This window comes from Agelaius tricolor, unplaced genomic scaffold (assembly GCF_023055355.1).
Source record: "Agelaius tricolor isolate 1412-34295 unplaced genomic scaffold, bAgeTri1.0.p SCAF_1, whole genome shotgun sequence".
Taxonomy (NCBI): Eukaryota; Metazoa; Chordata; class Aves; order Passeriformes; family Icteridae; genus Agelaius; species Agelaius tricolor.
The window spans coordinates 4,468,617-4,481,279 of record NW_027269261.1 but is presented as its reverse complement, the minus strand read 5'-3'; the positions used below and the strand labels follow the sequence as shown (position 1 = coordinate 4,481,279).

The window sequence follows — 12,663 nt, the reverse complement described above, 5'->3', positions numbered from 1 at the left end:
CCCCTCCCATCTACAGTAATAAATGTTTTTATTCTTCCTTTTTCCTTCTAGCCTAAACCAACTAAAGGAAGGATGCGCATCCATTGCCTGGAGAATGTGGATAAAGCCCTGCAGTTCCTGAAGGAGCAGCGAGTGCACCTGGAAAACATGGGATCTCATGATATTGTGGATGGGAATCACAGGCTGACACTTGGCCTTATTTGGACCATTATCCTGAGATTCCAGGTAGAGTTGTGTGCACACACAGATACATGGATGAGCTTTCCATGCTTGTTTGTCACATTCTTCACTGTGATTTTAGGAGCAGAGGGCTCCCAGGTGCTCCCATCTGATGGGAGGAAGAAGTGCTTGGGAACCTGTCAGGATGAATCAGTGTCTGTAGTGCTGCTGACCTGGGGTGGGAGTTTCCTGTGGGGAAATTCATATGGCTTTCTTTTTAAATCACTAATAAATGTGAAGCTCCAGTCTCCACACAAGATCCAGGAGAAAATGCTGCCCTGAGCTGCTTTCCATCTCCGTGCTGGTTATCCATAACCTTCCCACTGATATGGATTAAGGGTGCCCACAGGAATTATTTTAGTGTCCCAGCTAAGGCTTGAGATTTCTTGTTTTCCAGCAAGTTCCAGATTGGTCTTTGCCCTCAGTTAAAAAAGGCTGGAAAGTCCTTTTGCAGAAAGAATAATACATGCATATAATAAATATATAACTCATAATAAATAACATAGTAATAAACATTTAATAGCATTAATTTTGTTGTTTCCCAGCCTTCCTTTAACCTTTTCCAAAAAGGCAATGTGTTTTCTCAGAGAAATATTGAAATCTTCTATGTTACTTTTAGATCCAAGATATCAGTGTTGAAACTGAGGACAACAAAGAGAAGAAATCTGCTAAAGATGCTTTGCTTTTGTGGTGCCAGATGAAAACAGCTGGGTGAGTGTGGAATAAGTCATTATCTCTAAAGCTCTTACAGCAATTTGAGTTTTTGTTGAAACAATTTTAAATGGGCAAACATATCTCTTCTTAAGTGGATTTAGAGAGACAGTATTCAAGACAAATGAATTGATGTTTACAAGTCAGAAAAGTCTGAATTTGTGATGTTGATTCTGGGTGATAAACACACCAATCTGATAATCCATGAATATATATAGTGATATGCTGACTCTTTTTCTCCCTATTCTGAAGAAATAATGACACTTTCAAGACAAACTTAATGTCTCCCTGCTCTGGCTTTTGGTGCCAGAGTGTGCAGAGCTGCACTGGGGGTGCTGTACTGAATGCTCTCTCCTTGTTTTTGTTCTGCAGGTACCCCAATGTCAATATCCACAACTTTACAACAAGCTGGAGGGATGGGATGGCGTTCAATGCACTGATCCATAAGCACAGGTACGTGTGGCTCAGTGTCTGCCCTGGTTTCGCAGCCACCTTGCAGCTTGATTTTAAAAATCTGTGAAGAGCAGGAAGTTGAGGAGTTGCTGAGAGTTTTAGAGCAACTTGCTTTGATTTGAGCTTTACAGCTCATTGTGAGCTCGGCTGGGCAGCAGCTTCTCACACCACAAGTCAAAACAGGCTGTGTTTGGTTTCAAGGGCATAAATTACACCTGTGATTATTTGGGTTTGGTTTGGTTCTTGTACCTCAGTGAGTAACCCATGCCCAGGTCTGGAACTGGGGGGCAGGAGTGGGGAAGCACACCCAGAGCAGCCTGGAGGGAAAAGAAATCCCTGCCCAAGGGTGGCCAGATGTGGTGCCAGGCTGCCATGGCTGGGGATGCTGCTCATGGCAAGCTCAGGTGGAGCTAATCCAGATGGATTGCACGCTTCCATGGGCATGAGGAGAGACTCATGACCACAGCTTTGTTCTTCTCTTCTCCAGGGTCACCTTCCCTCCTGTTAAGCCCCTCCTCTTTCTCCCATGGCTGAGTCCTGCTGTGCCATGTGCTGGGCATTGCTTCATTCCTTTAGCACTGCTGGGAAATGCACAGGGCATGAAACCTTGGCTGGATTTTCTAAGGGTTGGAGATTTTAGTTCATTTGAGGGTGGCTGCACTGTGCTTTGGGAAATCTAAAGAATTTTCCATCCTGTCTAGGCCTGATCTGATTGATTTTGACAAGCTGAAGAAATCAAATGCACACTACAATCTGCAGAATGCTTTTAACCTTGCAGAGCAGCACCTTGGTCTTACCAAGCTCCTGGACCCTGAGGGTAAGAATTCCAGCAGTTTCAGCACTTAAGGGCTCTGTCCTCCCCCCCCCCCCCCCCCCCATGTCAGAGGACATCTCTGTGACAGCTTTTTGTGTCCAAGAGCAGCTGGATGCTGCTGACTCACCTGGTGACACAGGCAGAGAGGGAGGGAGAGAGTGTGAAATTTCTCCAGCAGCAAACTGAGCAGCAGTAGCACAAGAGCCCTTAATCCTGTGTTTATTTACTGCCATCTGACAAGTTTGTTGGCCTGGCCATGTGTCCATAAAGTCATTCCAGTCAGAGGCTTCCTTCTGAGAAGGAAGAGAAACAGAGGAGCAGAGTGCCTGTGCTTCTGTGGGAATGTGTGTGCTCCCAGTGCTGGGGCAAGAGCCTTTTGTGTCACAGGGCAGGAGTGATGTGTTTGGGCAAGTTTCTTCTTGCTTATGTTCCAGTGCCTCAGAATTGCTGAGAAATATTTTGTTTTCCACCTGTATCTCTCAGATTCACCTGGACAGGCATAAGTTTGAATTCCTCTCTCCAAATGCTGACACAGCACTGCAGTTGTCAATTAAAAGTAGTTCTGTCAACTCACACACACCACAGGAGTTATTTGGCTGTTCAGAAGCTGTGGCAAAGTCTGGAACTTGCCTGTAAAGCCCAAAGGCCCCAAGCTTTAGCCCCAGTCCACACTACTGCCAGAACCAATGCAAAGCTGCTCAATTCACTTTTTATTAGGAAAACAACCTTAGGGGCTGAACTGCCACTGAACCCATCTCTGACTCCCAAATGTATCCTTGGTGCACTCTGAGCTCTGTTGGTGTAAGCCCTGCAGCCTCAGCATGCTGAGATAACTCTTGTTTGGTTTGCAGATATCAGTGTTGATCACCCTGATGAAAAGTCAATCATCACCTATGTGGTGACATATTATCACTACTTCTCCAAGATGAAAGCTTTGGCTGTCGAAGGAAAACGTATTGGAAAGGTCTGCCAGTTTAAATTATAAATTACAAATTAAATGATATCATTTACAAAGCAGGCAAAATATTTCTGATTTTCTTTTTCCTCTTGGGTGTTAATATTTAAAGAGTCCACTCTCTGGTAATTTTGATTTTTTTTTTTGCTTTTGAACATATTTTGAATGTTAAATATTCCCATGTGACTATGAGGAGTAGTTAATTTCCAGCTGCCTCACATTAGAAAACACTTGGCTGGTGTTTTATTTTTGCTTGTTCATTTTGCATCATTACTACTTTTCCTTTCTCATTAACTGCTCCTCACCCTCTGGGCCCTCTGTCTCCTCTGGAAAAGTCCCTAATTAAAAACATGTGCAGTCATTCTCTGTCCTCTGGCCACACTGCCCCAGTCCTTACAGCTGGCCAGCTGAACGTGAATCCTTGTGTGAGCCTCAGCTCTGCCCCCCTATTGCTGTGGGATCTTGGGAATTTAGTGCTGAAAAATGCCAAGCTCTCATTTCTCAGGGATCCCGGCAGTGAGCACTCTGATTCACAACTCAAGTCTTCCAGCAGTTTCTTTTATGTGGCTTGTTGGATTTAAATGACTGAAGAGCACTGCCCTTGTGACTCATGTGTGTTGTGCTGCTGCTGCAGGTGCTTGACAATGCCATTGAAACAGAGAAAATGATAGAAAAATACGAGTCCCTGGCTTCTGACCTGCTGGAGTGGATTGAGCAAACCATTATCATCCTCAACAATCGCAAATTCGCCAACTCCCTGGTTGGGGTGCAGCAGCAGCTGCAGGCGTTCAACACTTACCGCACAGTGGAGAAACCACCCAAGTGAGTTTAATCTCAGCTTAACACAACAGTCACTGGTCTTGTTGGCTTAGTCACTCATTGATTTTTTTAAAAAACAAACACATCCAAGTAATTTTAGTTGTGGCTTAAGAATTTATTTTCCTGAGCGAGCCCAGCTCTCCTATTCCTGGTTGGTGCTCGTTGATGTTACTTGGGGCCTGTTTGCTTTGTGCTGTTCAGTGTGCAAATAATAACAACAGCAAAGAGAAAAGCGTGTCTCCCACAGGATCTGGGAGTCCTGGAAGCTGTCCCTGCCCTGGGATGCCTGTCTTATCATATGAGTGGTAATAGCATACTGTGGTAGTACAGCAATGTCACCACTCGTGCTTTTAATAGCAGTGGATAATACCAAAATGCTGCTATTAAAAGATCCCTACTGCTTATCCAACATGAAGAGGAAACGTGTCTGGCTTTGTCAAACAGCTCTACTTGCTCAAACTGATACAAGCAAAACTTATTTCTGGAAAGCCTCTTTTAGGATTGTGATATCAAATCTGTTTATTATTTTTGTCTAATTCGAGTTCTAATGAATAATAATCACGACCCAAAACTTTACACAGGATCCAGACTTCTTCTAAAATTGCAGACTATTCCCTAATGCCCGTGGAGTTTGTTTATTTCCCAGGCATACAGCACAGGGAAAACAGTGGGAAGAGTTTACTGACTGCAGAGGGCTTTAAATAAAACTTGCATTTCTTGTGCTGATGGAGTGAACTAGGACAGTGCACGTACTAGGATGAAAAAAAAGCCTTTTCCTGTCCCCCAGGGATTTAAATCCAAACACTCAGACAGCTGACTTCTGTGAAGTTGCTTTTGCTGTCTGCCCCAACTGGCTCCAGGGGAAGTGTGGGCTATTTCCATTGCTCCCAGTTTCCACACAAGATGGAGGTGTTTATGTGAATGCACCATTCACCATGTCAGCATTTTAAACAAGTGCTTTATTGTAGTTTATTGTAGTCAACTATGCTCAATATTTTATAGAAGTGCTTCCCTGTAAGGGTGGTGAGGCCCTGGCACAGGTTGCCCAGAAAAACTGTGGCTGCCCCTTCCCTGGAAGTGTTCCAGACCAGGTGGGACAGGGTTGGGATGGTGGAAGGTGTCCCTGCCATGGCAGGGAGTGTAACTGGATGGGTTTTAAGGTCCTTTCCAATCCAAACTATTCTGTCAAACCATGATTCTATAATTATACCGTAGCAATGTATACCTTAGTAATGAAAGTTTGATTGTAACTCAATTCTCTTGCAAAATTTTGTTTAGATTTACAGAAAAAGGAAACCTGGAAGTGCTGCTTTTTACCATCCAAAGCAAAATGAGAGCCAACAATCAGAAAGTGTACATGCCAAGGGAGGGCAAACTCATCTCTGACATTAACAAGGTAAACTGTGCAGCTCCTCCCCTGTGACTCAGGATCTTGCTGTTTTCTCTCAACCACATTTGTTCTTCTCAAAAACACTTGTGATCTCCAGCCTTGATGTAAGGCTGTAAGGGATGGGTGAGGTGGGGTGACCTTTTCCCATAGGTCAGATTTACTACCCTGAGCCAGGCCTGGGCTGTCCTCAGCATCTGTAGGAGCTTCTGCTGCTGGGGCTGCCAGCTCTGCCTTGCCCCTCGTGGTCCTGGCTCTTGGACAGAAGTGACAGAAGGCAGCAGCAGTAGGTGCTGTGCCCTCCCCTTCACCTCCCAGTGCCCTGCCTGGGCATCGTGGATCCCTCTGGGGTCCTGCAGCCTGCTCTCTGCAGCTGCAGCTGCCAGGGCAGGGCTGGGCACAGCAGAGTTGACAGGCTCTCTCAAGGATAACAAACAGCTTCAGCCTGGCAGCTTTCTCCTTTGTGTTTGATCGTGCTTGGCAGTCCCAGACCAGCTGTTGTGGGTGTCTGTGGCCTCATCCCAGGGAGCAGCAAACTGCTCAGCTCCCCTGGTTGCTGGAGGAATGCCCAAAATAGTTGTGTTTCAGGCAGTTTCACATCTGTTTGGATTTAGATTTAGTTTATGTTTAATTGAGGGGTTTTCGTTGTCTGTAAGATCTGAGAGTGATTAGCTGACTTCCAACATGCTTCTAAGACTGCTGATTTTTGTAATATTATCATCATGCATGTGAGGGACTTCTGGCTTGGGGGGAATAAAGGACTTGTAAGCACAGAAGTAGCCAAATTCTGCAGTTGTTTTCTTTTCCAAAGTGTAGTAAAGAACAACAGTTGTATGTTGATTTTGGAGGTGAGAGGCCATGAATCTCTAATTCCCATTTCCTAAAGGAGGAAGATAGAATCTGCATGTTTGGGAGTAGCACTCAGGAGATTTTATTTTTTTAAATAAACACTTTCTTACACATTCAAGCCAGGCGGTTTCCTTAGGCTTTGTTGGGAAGAGGGGTAAGAAAGGAGAAAATGAATCTGGGATAAACAACTTGCTCAGAAAATGACTGATTAATTGAGAACAGATTTTAAGTCATGTGTTTAAATTAGCAAACAAGGTGTAGGGCCAGCCAGTGCAAACTGGATTTATGGGCTTATAAATAATTGAACCAGTTTGGTGAAAGTTGCCTGTGGTGACTTCAGCCCTGATTTCATGCAAAGGAGATGGGATTTATCATAATCTTGTAAGAATGTGTTGTTTAGAAGCCATGTGTTTTTCCTCCACATCTTCAGGCCTGGGAAAGACTGGAAAAAGCTGAACATGAAAGAGAACTGGCACTGCGAAATGAGCTCATCAGACAAGAGAAACTGGAACAACTTGCACGGAGATTCGATCGCAAGGCAGCTATGAGAGAAACTTGGCTGAGTGAAAATCAACGTCTCGTTTCTCAGGTGCTGCTCTCAGAAATTGTCTGGGTGACTAAAATGGTTCCCATGAGTAATTACAGGATGCAGTTCTTGCAAGGAGAACATTTTTTTCCCCTGTGCCTCATATTTTACTACATTAATATAGGTGTATATTTATTTATTGTATTTAGTTACTCTAGATGTGTATATACTGTACATCCTCTCTTTTATACATTTGGGATTCCCTTTCTTGAACCTACCAGACTGTGGTCAGGAGAATTTGATGAGGAAATAACTACCCACAGTCAATATTTTCTTTATCTGAATATTTTGGTGAGTTCAGTGAAATTAGCCTAGGAGTTAATTTTATTGTTTAATATTAGAAATGATAATATTAGATCAGCCCCAGACCTAATCCTGATGGCCATGTGATTCTTCCCCCAAGGGCAGTGAAAAATATCTCTGATTTTATCAGTGGTTCTTTATTATCAAAGGCATCTCTTATTTTATTTAAAGAAGCCTCTTGGGAGCATTTTGAGGTCCTGGATTTGCTAACAAGCGTGTTTTGCCAAGTCAGAACTGACAGCAGAGGTTGAGCAGTGAGACTTTAGTCCTCAGCAGCCATTCCTGAAGAAGCTCCTCTGTCTTTGCAGGACAATTTTGGCTTTGACCTCCCAGCAGTGGAGGCTGCCACGAAGAAGCACGAGGCCATCGAGACGGACATCGCGGCGTACGAGGAGCGCGTTCAGGCCGTGGTGGCCGTGGCGAAGGAGCTCGAGACCGAAAACTACCACGACATCAAACGCATCACTGCAAGGAAGGACAATGTTATCCGCCTGTGGGAGTATCTCCTGGAGCTGCTCCGGGCACGGAGACAGCGCCTGGAGATGAACCTTGGGCTGCAGAAGATTTTCCAGGAAATGCTGTACATTATGGACTGGATGGATGAGATGAAGGTGGGTGGAAGTCCTTTGAGAATGCAGGCCAAATATTGCTCAGAGGTGTACGTGTCCCTTTCTGTCAAGTTTTAAGATTCATTTTGCCCCTCTGGTTTAGTAAAGAGACCCAGAAGATCCACATTCAAGAGCAGTGAACAAATTCCTCATGATTTGTTAACAATAAAGATTAAAACCACATTAAGGAAAAAGAACAAGTTCACTCCTATAAAAAGCTACTTTCCAGCTTCATGTTTGTCTCATAGAGCCCACAAGTTTTGGTCACAGTGCTTGGGTAAAGATGACAGATATGGTAAAAGGGAATTAAATAATCTCTCTCCATCATGATTTGCATGGGGAGCAAGTCACCTCTTCACCTCTCTGCTTTAAAAAGCTTGAATTTCTTCCTGTCTGTTCTCCTGGGATCCGGGAAGGGAAAGGACCACAACTTGTCCATCAGCCAGCAGAACTTGGAAGCTGTTGGAGGAAAGAAACAGCTCAGCAGGAGCTCACAGCACCTTGGCTGAGTGCTGCTCCTTGGCCCTGCTGAGCTAACTCAGCCTCTCAGCATCCTAGACTGCAAATTCATTAAAGACCAGTCAAGTTCTTCATGGTTGCCAGTGATTTCAGAACTGCTGGCTCAAATTTGTATCAACCATGTATGTGAAATTTCTGTCATTACGGGCTTGGAGTTCCTCTGACCTAAGGTACCGACAGATAACAGTGCCTGGAGTCCCAAAGAAGCAAACAGCTTATGGCCTTCAGCCTGTTTTACTTGTCTTCCTCATTTTGTTCAGGTGCTTTTACTGTCCCAAGACTATGGCAAGCATTTGTTGGGAGTTGAGGATCTGCTGCAGAAACACGCTCTGGTGGAAGCTGACATTGCTATTCAGGCTGAGAGAGTGAGAGGGGTCAATGCCTCTGCTCAGAAGTTTGCCACCGATGGAGAAGGTAACCAGCACCCAACATACCCCTTTTGTCTTAATTACCTATGAGGTTATCTGTGAGACTCATTAGTTCTGCAAGATAGGTTAACTAAATTCCCCACCATAATGAGAGAATCCAGCTCCATTTGTTCCTTCTGTACTCCGCATTTCAGTGATTCATTTGTCCAGGAGCCTGCTCAGGAACTGAGTGTGGCATTGTGCCTTGCATGGGATGTCACACTGCTCACCAGCAGCTGCTGTGACTTTGTAGAGGTCGCCGCAGTTCCCCATGCTGTGTTCCTAATGCAAACATTTTCACAGACTGTTGGACCCAGTCTGATGGTGTCCTGATTTATCCTAAAAGGAAGCAATTCCCTAGAGCCCAGTGCTACTAACAGAGTAAATGGCGTCCATTTTGTGCAGTTGTGTATAAATCTGAACTCAGTGAATTTTGTCTCACTGGAAACAGTCACGAATATCTTTCCTTTTGGGTTTTTTTTTTTTGTCTTTGGAAAGAATAGTATTTTCTGGTCTGTGTTATTGTGTGGTGGAGCTTGAACACTTCCCACTCACTTTCCTTAGACTAACCATGGATTATTTCATGTAAACCTTGTAGCTGGCACGCGTAGGAATTCAGAGCTCTGTGAATTCAGAGGAATTCACAGCTCCCCCCCAGCTGTGGGGATGGGAGTGAGCGAGCCCAGGTAGTAACCCACGTTCTCTGTCCCAGCAGGTTACAAGCCCTGTGACCCACAGGTGATCCGGGACCGCGTGGCTCACATGGAGTTCTGCTACCAGGAGCTCTGCCAGCTCGCGGCCGAGCGCCGCGCGCGCCTCGAGGAGTCCCGGCGCCTCTGGAAATTCTTCTGGGAAATGGCTGAAGAGGAGGGCTGGATCAGGGAGAAGGAGCAGATCCTGTCATCTGATGACTACGGGAAGGACCTAACCAGTGTCGTCCGACTCTTGAGTAAACACAAGGCGTTTGAGGATGAGATGAGCGGCCGCAGCGGCCACTTTCAGCAGGCGATAAAAGAAGGTGAAGACATGATCGCGGAAGAGCATTTTGGGTCTGAGAAGATCAGAGAAAGAATTAAGGATATCCGGGAGCAGTGGGCTAACCTGGAGCAGTTATCTGCCATTAGGAAGAAGCGGCTGGAGGAAGCCTCTCTCCTTCACCAGTTCCAGGCTGATGCTGACGATATTGATGCGTGGATGTTGGACATCCTCAAGATTGTCTCCAGCAATGATGTTGGCCATGATGAGTATTCCACTCAGTCCTTGGTCAAGAAGCACAAAGATGTGGCTGAAGAGATTGCGAGCTACCGGCCGACCATCGACTCTCTTCACGAGCAGGCCAAGGCCCTGCCGCAGGAGCACGCGGAGTCTCCGGATGTGCAAGGCAGGTTGTCCGGAATCGAGGAGAGATACAAAGAGGTTGCTGAGCTGACCCGGCTGCGTAAACAGGCCCTGCAGGATACCCTCGCTCTCTATAAGATGTTCAGCGAGGCAGATGCTTGTGAGCTTTGGATCGACGAAAAGGAGAAGTGGCTGAATAATATGCAGATTCCAGAGAAGCTTGAGGACCTGGAAGTGATCCAGCACAGGTGAGAATGCCTTTACCAGGAAGTTTGGGGAATACTGGGTGGAAGTGTTTTACCCCAGCTACCTTTCCCAACTTGCCTGTGGCTCAGATTCTCTAATGCCTGGGGGATCTTGTGTTTGTTTGTTTTCCCCCCACTCCAGGTTTGAAAGCTTGGAGCCAGAAATGAACAACCAGGCATCCCGTGTGGCCGTGGTGAACCAGATTGCCAGGCAGCTGATGCACAGTGGCCACCCTGGGGAGAAGATCAAAGCACAGCAAGATAAACTCAACACAAGGTAAGTGAAAGCCTCGTGCTCAGGAACATCACACCAGCTGGAACAAGTATGGTGGGGTCATTTGATTTTCTTAAGTAGGCTTTTTTAAGATATTCTGATGCTGTTACCTGAAGTATCTTTAAGGCTTCAAAAGGAAAGAGTTGTGCCTTTCAAATACTTGATTATCAGGTAGAGTTTTGCTCTTGACTTAAACAGGCCCTGAGTGTGTCAGTACCTTGATTTGAGAGATGGAAATTGACTGTAATAATTACTATGATAAAAAAGAAATCAATATAGTTTTGTGCAAACTCCCGCATTTTTTAGCTTCAGAATGAACCAAGGGAGTGTGAAAAGTTGGTGTAGCTGCCAATTTTTCTCTTGAGGAAAAATTATATTCAGAGTGCTGGTACTTGTCACATTCTAATACAGACCATATCTGGGTTAATGATTGCTTTGCTAGAAATACTGATGGTGTGGGAAGGACTGAGGAAACCCTGAGTAGCTGGGTTTACCAAGCTGCTGAGAGCAGCTGCTCACTCAGCAATGCTTCCACATCCTTTTCCCACAAATCTCAATTTCTCTGCTCTCCTCTCCTCACACATTTCAGGTGGAGCCAGTTCAGAGAACTGGTAGATAGGAAGAAGGATGCTCTGCTCTCTGCTCTGAGTATCCAGAACTACCATCTTGAATGTAATGAAACCAAATCCTGGATCAGGGAAAAGACCAAAGTGATTGAGTCCACACAAGACCTGGGTAACGACCTGGCTGGAGTGATGGCCTTGCAGAGGAAGCTGACGGGCATGGAACGGGACCTGGTGGCCATCGAAGCCAAGCTCAGTGACCTGCAGAAGGAGGCAGAGAAGCTGGAATCAGAGCATCCTGACCAGGCACAAGCCATCCTTTCACGGCTTGCAGAGATCAACGACGTGTGGGAAGAAATGAAGACCACCCTGAAGAACCGGGAAGAGTCCCTGGGAGAGGCCAGCAAGCTGCAGCAGTTCCTGAGAGATCTGGATGACTTCCAGTCCTGGCTCTCCAGAACACAGACTGCAATTGCCTCCGAAGACATGCCCAACACCCTGACAGAGGCTGAGAAGCTGCTCACTCAGCACGAGAATATCAAGAATGAAATCAACAACTATGAGGAAGATTATCAGAAGATGAGGGACATGGGTGAGATGGTGACACAAGGACAAACTGACGCTCAGTACATGTTCCTGCGCCAGCGCCTGCAGGCTTTGGACACCGGATGGAATGAGCTTCACAAAATGTGGGAGAACAGGCAAAATCTCCTTTCCCAGTCTCATGCCTACCAGCTGTTCCTCAGAGACACCAAGCAAGCAGAAGCTTTCCTTAATAACCAGGCAAGTGGTCAAGATATACCTGACTTCATTTCTACAGCTTGGCACTGTGTACTTCAAGCAATTAACAGACCAAATCTATTGGCAGGAGAGCCACAAGCAGACAAATTGTCCTTTTCTTACTGTATTTTACTTCAAACTGTTCTTGGGAGGTGTCTGCTGTTGGAGCAGCAGCATAGCCTGAGTGTAACAGTTTTCTCTCTGATTTCTTTAATCCCAGGAGTATGTTCTGGCGCACACAGAGATGCCAACCACCTTGGAAGGAGCAGAAGCTGCTATTAAAAAGCAGGAGGATTTCATGACCACCATGGATGCCAATGAAGAAAAGATCAATGCAGTTGTGGAGACAGGCAGGAGGCTCGTTAGCGATGGGAACATTAACTCTGATAAAATCCAGGAGAAGGTGGACTCAATTGATGACAGGTAAGGGCAGAATGATGGTACAATGTAGCTGTTCCTCCTTTAATTCTGTTCTCTGAGAGATTCCCTTTTATCAGGATTCAAAGGCAAAGTAACAGCTTCGAAAATGTCTGTTCCAGACTGTTTTCTTTGTCTCATGGAAAAATAGGAACTGTCATGTTTCAAGAATGCACCAGGCTCATCTTAGTTAAACAATAACTTTCCCACTTTCTAGAGGCTTGGTAGGTAATGAGCTCCCTACCCAGAATTTGGTTGTTTGAGTGTTGCCTTGTAATTCTTGGAGTATGAGCAGACTTGATGCTCTGGTGGGAGCTGCAGCAGTTGGCTGTGTCTGGTTCCACCAGTCTCAGTTTCCTCTGCTGCCCCCGAGCTGGTGTAATTACAATAACTTATTCCTGTCTTTCCTCTGGAGA

The 12,663-nt window shown here is 45.6% G+C and overlaps 1 protein-coding gene across 9 annotated transcripts in view; it reads left to right on the top strand.

The window, feature by feature from the left end:
* SPTBN1 (spectrin beta, non-erythrocytic 1) overlaps positions 1–12,663 on the top strand; it is a 116,118-nt gene that overhangs the window by 73,278 nt on the left and 30,177 nt on the right. For 7 of the 9 annotated variants that reach the window (XM_071450319.1, XM_071450234.1, XM_071450149.1 and 4 more), the window contains 14 exons: positions 52–225; positions 839–930; positions 1,303–1,383; positions 2,085–2,200; positions 3,049–3,161; positions 3,787–3,974; positions 5,250–5,367; positions 6,638–6,796; positions 7,405–7,707; positions 8,484–8,637; positions 9,343–10,216; positions 10,356–10,490; positions 11,077–11,833; positions 12,051–12,253. In XM_071450319.1, coding sequence (XP_071306420.1) covers positions 52–225; positions 839–930; positions 1,303–1,383; positions 2,085–2,200; positions 3,049–3,161; positions 3,787–3,974; positions 5,250–5,367; positions 6,638–6,796; positions 7,405–7,707; positions 8,484–8,637; positions 9,343–10,216; positions 10,356–10,490; positions 11,077–11,833; positions 12,051–12,253 — 3,467 coding nt within the window. The remainder of the gene's footprint in view (positions 1–51; positions 226–838; positions 931–1,302; positions 1,384–2,084; positions 2,201–3,048; positions 3,162–3,786; positions 3,975–5,249; positions 5,368–6,637; positions 6,797–7,404; positions 7,708–8,483; positions 8,638–9,342; positions 10,217–10,355; positions 10,491–11,076; positions 11,834–12,050; positions 12,254–12,663) is intronic. The other 2 variants (XM_071450567.1, XM_071450709.1) reach the window with 1 other exon arrangement.